This window comes from Zingiber officinale, chromosome 3A, assembly GCF_018446385.1.
Source record: "Zingiber officinale cultivar Zhangliang chromosome 3A, Zo_v1.1, whole genome shotgun sequence".
NCBI classification, from domain to species: domain Eukaryota; kingdom Viridiplantae; phylum Streptophyta; class Magnoliopsida; order Zingiberales; family Zingiberaceae; genus Zingiber; species Zingiber officinale.
This window is the reverse complement of record NC_055990.1, coordinates 18,755,156-18,764,014: the sequence shown is the minus strand read 5'-3', so window position 1 is coordinate 18,764,014 and position 8,859 is coordinate 18,755,156. Positions and strand designations below refer to the sequence as shown.

Sequence of the window (8,859 nt, the reverse complement as noted above, 5' to 3'; positions counted from 1 at the left end):
TCTACATATGCAATTATGAACATATTAGAATTTCCCTAGTTGTCGAATTGATGCATTCGGATATCATCAATTCTGTAAGACTAGCACGGGTTATACTCCTTGGTTTTTCAAGTAGTTGTTTTCTCACTGGTTGGAGACATTGGGATATCGAGAGTCAAACATGGATGCTAGTTATAATAACTAATTCATTGGAGTGACTTGTTGTAAGACTTCATATGATTATCTATATATATGGATATGTCTATGAAACTCTTACTGCAGCTCGAGTGTAAGTTTCCTTCGACTTGAGGTATATAAGTTATCTTAGTCATGGAGACTTATACTTTGACATCTTAAGTAAGCACCTCATTGAGGTGTGGACCCGGGATGATTGGGTATAAGTCGAATTGTCCGAAGATATTTGGATAGCCTACAGAGGATTCACCACTCCTTGAGAGGAGATGTATACCCTATGGTTACTCGTTAGGATTATTACTCAAAGTCTTTGGTCAAAGTATCACATGTTAAGAGTATTAGACTCTTGTATACATGTACAAGTAATTAAATCAGTAAAACAAGGAAGTATTACTTGGGCTAGGTATGACGTAGTCAATCTAGTGAGGGCAGACATATAGACCATGTCTTGAATCAAGTGGGTATAAGACGAGTGAAAGGAATAAGACATGACTCACTATAACTGCTGAAGGGTTTAAAATTAGTTCTAAGATCAACTATGATTTTTTGGCTAATTGGGGATCATGATGTACTACTAGGTGTCACTCATGATCGTTCTATAATTAAGTAGTTAATTATTGATGGCCAAGATAAACCAAAAATCTATTGGGTCACACGCACTAACAAGTCTCTAAAAGACATAAAATAAGTTAAAAAATAGGATTCTTAGATCAAGAGATAAATGTTTGGTTGGATCATACATAAGACAAATATGAAAATATTTATCATAATAGAAGTACGGATGGACTACATCTCTTATGGTAGAGTTGAACCATATTTGGTTTAATCATGAATTGGTCATGAACCAACTTGGTTTAGTTGTGAACCAAACCAAGGGGTTAATGAGCTAATTTTTGGTTAAGGGATAATGAGTTGGATTTGGACTTTCTAATCCAACTCATTAAAGAGGATTATATATAGATGTAATTAGGAGAGAATTAGATAAAAGTTTCATTATTTAGTTTATTGGCTTTTGGAAAATCCAATCCTTCTCTCCCTCTCCTCTCTTTCTCGCTGTCAACAACAAGGAGGCTCCTCTCCTTGTTGCCGTAATCACCATAAGGAAGAAGTTCTTCCTTGTGTTCTTCCTTCTTCTTCCTCTTGATCTCTCTTCTTTGCTCGTGGCTAGTAACTTCTGAAGGAGAGACTTATACTCAAGAAGTTATCTTGAGGAGCTCAGCGTGGATATGAATAGAGGCGAGGTTCAACAACATCGCTACGGTTGATGCCCTTCTCGTTACATGTCATCCATAAAGTATACCTAGCGTAAATTTACTTCCCTTAAAATTTAATTATGCGATCATGTTTGGCATGTTGTATCCTTGTATGCGTGTGGTGTGTGTGTGATATAATAATTAGGAATTATTATTGTTTTATTTTTCTCTGCACATGTTTACTAAATGTGTTTAGCACGCACCCGCATCAGGTATATCCCAAGATGAGGTTGGAATTCTATTAATCACATGAGTAGCGGTAAGGATTGCTTCCCCTCACTTCCAAAAAAAAGACATTAGGAACACTGACAAACAATAAAAATGAACATGTTGTTTCAATAAGATGTCTATGTTTCAAAAATTTTACTCTCTGCATGGATCTCGAAGCATTGCCAAAAAAAGACCGACCCTTTTTATACTCTGATAACTTTCTAAAAATGAGCCCACAATTTTTGTGTTTTGCAGGATAAAAACTTCCTCGTACAAATAGCATAGGAAATATTCTCTTGATTCTCTAACAACAACTGTTACATAAAATGCCAAAAGTAAATATTAGGTTGTTGGGTTGATGGGTCGTCGACATGGTGAGCCGACCGACTGACCAAGTCCCTCTTTGTAGTCCGATTGGCCTATGCTCGTGGATGAGATTGGGTCGGCTAAAGAATGACAACTTTCTTGAAGGCTCGACCTTTTCTCGACCCTTCTACTTGTGTAAAGAGTTTGATCCGGTCAGGCCATGTGTCTAGCATGTTCGATCAGCCTGATTCTTTGACAACTGTTATACAAAACACCAAAAGGGAATATTAGGTTGTTGGATTGATGGGCCTTCGACATGGTGAGGTGACCGGCTGACCAAGTCCCTCTTTGTAGTCCGATCGACCTCCGCTCATGGATGAATTGGGTTGGCTAAAGAATGGCAACCTTCTCGAAGGCTCGACCTTTGCATGGCCCTTCTACTAGTGTAAAGAGTCTGATTTGATCGAGCCATGTGTCCAATATATTTGATCGGCTAGAACACTCGGTAGAGACACTTGAATTATTTCTAAATGCCCCTAATATGGTTCGAGGTTTTGTCGACTCTAAAAGGCTCGGGGTCCGATTAACCCAAAGACCCGCTCAATTAGACCACTCATCCAAACTAAATGATTTTACTAATCTTAAACATTGATCTCTTTTTAATTTTGACTGTTATATCAGTCCATCTTCTAAACCTTGACCCTATCCATTTATTCGTCGTATCAAATATCAATGATAAAAGAAATAGAAATTCACTCATTTAAATCATTATTAAATATTTAATTCTCTGGATAAATTTTGCAACACATTAATTATCATGAATCAAATTTCATGAGATCTTTTCCAGTGGATCGTCTACTTTGATTATATTTGTTTGATATAAAAATATACATAATACATATAAAATTAAATGCTATATATAAGTTTTTTTTAGTTAAACCCACTTTATTAGAACAAGATACAAACCCAATACATTGAACAAAAGTTGAACTGGTAATTTATTCCCTTCGTAGAAATTAAGTGTTCATTATTAGGCTTCATACATGCACGTGCATGGCGAGCGAGCATCTGCGTAACTGCCTTCAGGGCGCCTGCACGCCGGGGATCCCAGGAAGGGGCGGTAAGAACGGAATCGGAGGCAGAAGTGACGGCGTCGAGGGAGGCAACAGTGGGTTGGGCGGCAGAAGTGATGGGATCGACGGCGGCAGGAAGGGAATCGGAGGGAGAATAGACGCCGGTGGCAGCAGTGGGTTGGGCGGCAGGAAGGGGAACGGAGGCAGAAGCGAAGAAGGCTGCAGCAGCGAGGGCTTTGGCGGCAGGAAGGGAATGGGAGGGAGAATCGAAGGCTTGGGCGGAGGCAGGAAGGCGGTTAAACTCCTAGCGGCGTGAGCAGAGAAAGCAGCGGAGCAGAGGAGGATGAAGAGGAGCGACAGGATCGATGTGGTCTTCATTGTTGTTCTCTGAGGAATTTTATGGAACAGGTGGTGGTTTGCTTGATGCAGAGAATTACAGGGTATTTATAGGGAGGAGAATGGCGTGGTGGCGTTGCACAACCGGAGTAGAGGAGGAGAAGTCATGCAGGTGCTGGTTTATTCTACAATATCATTTTTTTTATATGAACACTTCTTGCATACGGCTGAAAACTGTGTTGATTAAAACGGATGAGGACTCTTGGAAGTTAAATGATTTAAAGGTACATGAGATGAAGATTCTGAGATACTAACAAGAAAATCTCAACTTAGAAACACATGATGAGGATGCCTGTATTATCGCGATAAAGTTCCTTTCATGTTTAAATTAATTGTTCCCTTGGGGTGTCTTAATCATCTTTTTTACAACAATGTTTAAATTAATTAGTATAATACTGGAAAATAAGGAGGAAGAAGAATAATATAATATTTTTAATTATCTTTTGGAATAACAATAACTGCAATTTATGATATATTTGTGCAATTTAAGGTATATATGTAGCGTATGTCAAAGTTTCTATGTATGTAACTAGAGAGAGCCAGGGCATGTATATAAACTCCTCAGTCCTCACGACTCGGATCCACCAAGCGAACAAATCCTAATTCGAACCCGTCTCTGATTCTTCAATGTGGACTTTATCCGCATATACCCGATCTATAGGGTGGTAAACCAATCGAGCGAGTTAAATTTTTGAATATTCAACATTATTTGGCAAGGTAATCAAGCCGAGCAGGGTCGAGATTAAAATGAACGAAGCTTTTAAAATAATTGTTCAAGCTTAGTGATCCTGTGGCAAGACCGGGGGGGCCCTCATGAGGGAAAGTCCGACAACACGTGGAGATCGGTAGTCAATGGGGGGGTCAACCCCCTGTGCTCGAGGAGCGAGCAGGACATGCCGAGCACCAGGCAATAGCCCTTACCCGAAAGGGCAACCATCCGGCCGGGCGCCAAGGAAGGAAGGAGCATAGAGCCGAGCGGATAATCCGTTCGGCCCCGAGACAACGCACGAATGAAGGCCGAGCCGTTTGCCCGCTCGGCCAGGGTCTCAGGCGATACGAGCCGAGCGGAAGGACGACCCTCAGTCTTCCCGGACGGGCGACCACCTACGTCGGACTAAAGGCGAGCGCTCTGGCCGAGCGGCTGGATGGTCGATCCGAGAAGAGGGAGTCAAAGAGTAGGGGACAGTGTGGACGTCACCTCAGTAACCCCTGTTGCTGACAACAGGCATGTTCGAAGACTAAACCATACGCAGTATGGTGCGATCGAATATTCTGTTGTCCCATCAAGGAGACGCTCAGACTGTAGCGGCATGGAGTCAAACATGCTCTTCTGACAAGCCCATGCTGCGGTATGGGGTATGACACGTGTACACCTCGAGTTGTGTGCACCAAGCTCCCGTGGCTCTATATAAACGCCATCAGACTTCATCGGAGGTATGCAATCTGAAATCCCTGGAGCCACCTTCTTGCCATTCGTTTTCTGACTTGAGCGTCGGAGGGTCATCGCCGGGAACCCCTTCCCGGCCTGACTTCTTTGCAGGATCGCCGGAAGTTCGCACCAGCAGTCGAAGACCCACGTCAGCAACCGGAGAGCGCCACGTGCCCAGCGTCCGTTGATTCAGCTTTCGGACAGGATCAATTTGGCGCCGTCTGTGGGAACGCTCCTGCATCCGAACGGAAGCAATGGACGAGGATGGACGACAGCACACGGTGACGCTTTCCACGGAGGAACTCGACGCTCTAATTGAGTTGAGGGTCGCTAAGCTTATGGAACAAAAACAGAAGGCACCAGCTGAGCGGCCTGAGCAGCAAGCCACATCAGCATCAGGTGGCCGAGCAGAAGTACCACAGGCCACAGTTCCCTTCCATCGAACTCTCTTCCGCACTCCTCCTGAAGCCGCAACAGCTAATCGCGATAGAGGCTCTTCGTCAGATGAAGTACCAATGCAAGATAACAGAAGAGACAAAGCCCCCCGAGCGGACGCCTCGCCCGAGCGGGTCAATCGTCAGTTCTCAAAGGCCATCTTGAAGGACCCTCTGCCAAAGCACTATGTGCCCCAGCGATCGGTGAATACAATGGAACCACCGACCCGGACGATCACTTGGGTAAATTTGACAATACGACTACCCTTCACCAATATATAGATGGGGGTGAAGTGTCGAGTTTTTCTGACCACCCTCTCTGGATCGGCTCAACGATGGTTTCGGAGGCTGCCGGACGGATCCATTACAAGCTTTAAAGACTTCCGTACGACCTTCTTCCACCATTTCGCCAGTAGTCGGCGCTACCAGAAGACTAGCGTGAGGCTCTTCGCCATCAAACAAGAGCCTAGGGAGCCGCTCAGGGCTTATATCCAACGATTCAACCAGGTGGCCATGGACATTCCAACGACCACCTCAGAGACAATGATGAATGCGTTTACACAAGGCCTCGTGGATGGGGATTTCTTTCGCTCGCTCGTCCAGAAGCCACCCCGGGACTACGATCATATGCTACACCGGGCCAACGAATACATCAACGTGGAAGAAGCCCAAGCGGCCCGAAGAAAAGAAACTCCCACTGAACGGATTCCCCATGCTGAGCGGAAGCCGCATGCCGCTAATCAGCCGCCCAGAGGACCGCGAGCCGAAGCAGTTCGTTCTCATCCAAGACCTCATGTCCAAGAAGTAGCAGCCGAGCGGCCCAGGACAAAGAAGAAATTGACTCCCATGTTCTGCTCATTCCATCGCACGGACACGCATAACACCCGAGATTGTCGGAGTCTTCCCTTGATTGCTCATCCCTTTCCTCGGAGTGGCGGCCGCAGATCACCATCGTCTGACAGGCGACAGAGGCCCCGTGAAGCCGAGCGGACAATACCTGATAGGCGGCAAAGGCAGACTCCTGAGCGGCAGCATACACAGAGACGTGAAGATAATCCTCGAATGTCTAGGGAGCAACCCAGATCGTTCACCCGGGAGGAAGAGAATAGAAACAACACTTCCCGGGGCGAGATCAACATCATAGCTGGTGGGCCGACCGGAGGAGATTCCAACCGAGCAAGGAAGGCGAGCGTCCGGCAGCTCCAAATCCATGAAGTCGGCTGCAGTCAGGAAAGGGCGAGCGGACCCGAGATAAGCTTCGGGCCCAGAGACTTGGAAGGAGTTGAAGTGCCACATGACGATGCTCTCCTCATCAAAGCGGTAATAGCCAATTACACTATCCACCGTGTTTTTATTGACACAAGGAGCTCGGTCAATATCATATTCAAAAAGGCCTTCGACCAACTACAAATTGATCGAGCCGAGCTGCTGCCCATGACGACCCCCCTTTACGGGTTTACGGGCAACGAAGTTCAGCCGGTCGGACAGATCCATTGGCTATCTCATTGGGAGAGGAGCCGCTCAGAAGGACGCGGACGACAAACTTCATGGTGGTCGACTCTCCCTCATCATACAACGTCATTTTGGGACGACCGGCGCTCAGCGAGTTCCTAGCGGCCATCTCCACCTTCCACCGGAAGATCAAGTTCCCCGTGGAGGACAAAGTGGGAGAAGTACGGGGAGATCAACTAGTAGCTCGGCGATGCTACGTCGAGATGGTCCGAGCAGAAGCCAATTCCGCTCAGAAGACGCCCCAGATCGAGGTAAACGCTATCACTGAAAAGCCACCCTCTTTAATCTATGAAGAAAAAGAGGAAGTGCATATTCACCCGACCCGATCGGAGGCCACAACCTTCATTGCGTCTGATCTGGAGGCCAACCAGAAAGAGGAAGTGCTCAAATGCCTCCAGAGAAACTGTGATGTCTTCGTCTGGTCGACGCATGAGTTGCCCAGAATTTCGCCGAGCATAGCGAAGCACGAGCTACATGTCCGACCGGACGCTCGGCCGGTGAAGCAGAAAAAAAGGGATTTCAGCGCCGAGCAGAATGCCATCATCCGGGCGGAGGTTGAGAAGCTTCTGGAGGCCGGCCATATACATGAGGTACAGTTCCCGAGCTGGCTGGCGAACGTCGTATTAGTATCCAAGCCGGGCAATAAGTGGAGAGTGTGCATAGATTTTCGGGATCTCAACAAAGCTTGCCCGAAAGACTTTTATCCTCTGCCGCGGATAGATCAACTGGTGGACTCCACTGCGGGCTGTGAGCTGATATGTATGCTCGATGCTTATCAAGGCTATCATCAAGTGCCGCTCGCCCCAGAAGATCAAGAAAAAGTCAGCTTCGTTACAGCCGACGGCACCTACTGCTATAATGTAATGCCGTTCGGATTGAAGAACGCAGGAGCCACATATCAGCGTCTGATGAACAAAGTGTTCAAGGAGCAGATCGGGCGAAATCTGGAAGTATACGTGGACGACATTCTTATCAAGTCCGTCCGAGCGGTCGATCTCTTCGAAGACATGGAGGAAACTTTCCGAACACTACGGAAATATGGAGTCAAGCTAAACCCCCAGAAGTGTCTGTTCGGAGCAAAAGGAGAGCGTTTCTTGGGTTACATAGTGACCGAGCGGGGTATCGAAGCAAATCCCAGCAAGGTGAAAGTTCTACAAGATATGCCACCTCCAAGAAATCTGAGGGAAGTGCAGCGTTTGACCGGTCGGATAACTGCTCTGTCCAGATTCATCTCCAAGACCGCCGACCGGAGCCTGCCCTTTTTCAAAATATTGCGCAAGGCCACTAAATTTCACTGGGACGAAGAATGCGATCGGGCGTTCGAAGAACTGAAGGCATATCTGAATTCTCTGCCTGTGCTAGCCAAGCCAGCCGTAAGTGAGCCTCTTTGTATCTATTTATCTTCAAATGAGCAAGCAGTCGGTTCGGCATTAGTGAGGGCGAGCGGAGAAGAGCATGTATATTTTCTGAGCCATATTTTAAAAGATGCTGAATCTCGCTACACTGGGTTCGAGAAGTTGGCCTTCGCTCTGGTCCTCGCCGCTCGGCGCCTTCGTCCATACTTCCTGGCGCATACCATCATTGTCAAAACTAATAGCCCACTCGGACGAGTATTATTGAATCCAGAAGCGTCCAGACGGCTTATTAAGTGGACAACGGAGTTGAGTGAATTCGACATTCAATATCAACCCCGCTCAGCAGTGAAATCGCAGTCTTTAGCAGATTTTGTGACTGAGGTGCAGAATCCAGAGCCGGAAGCTATGTGGAAAATATTTGTGGACGGATCGTCCACTCGGCTCGGAAGCGAGATTGGAGTACTGCTGCTCTCTCCCTAAGAAGAAAAGATGCACTTATCCGTCCGGCTGGATTATAGAGCTACAAACAATGAAGCTGAGTATGAAGCTCTCATAGTCGGCTTGCAGGCAGCTCGGCATGTTGGAGCCGGTCGGGTAACGCTCCATTCGGATTCGCAGCTGGCTGCTCAGCAACTTTCTGGTACTTTTGAGATTAACAACGCTCATCTCAAACTCTACGCTGAAGCCTTCGAAAAGCTCAAAGCCGATTTCAGAGAA

At 46.5% G+C, this 8,859-nt stretch overlaps 1 protein-coding gene across 1 annotated transcript; it reads right to left on the bottom strand.

Moving 5' to 3' along the window:
• Positions 1–2,863: 2,863 nt before the first annotated feature.
• On the bottom strand, positions 2,864–3,428 carry LOC122053583 (serine/threonine-protein kinase WNK2-like). Its single transcript, XM_042615604.1, has one exon. The coding sequence runs from the start codon at positions 3,392–3,394 to the stop codon at positions 3,026–3,028; it is 369 nt and encodes a 122-aa protein (XP_042471538.1). The 5' UTR covers positions 3,395–3,428; the 3' UTR covers positions 2,864–3,025.
• Positions 3,429–8,859: the final 5,431 nt, after the last annotated feature.

Excerpts from the sequence above, each read along its gene's own strand:
- LOC122053583 (XM_042615604.1), bottom strand. The coding sequence starts at position 3,394 with ATGAAGACCACATCGATCCTGTCGCTCCTCTTCATCCTCCTCTGCTCC.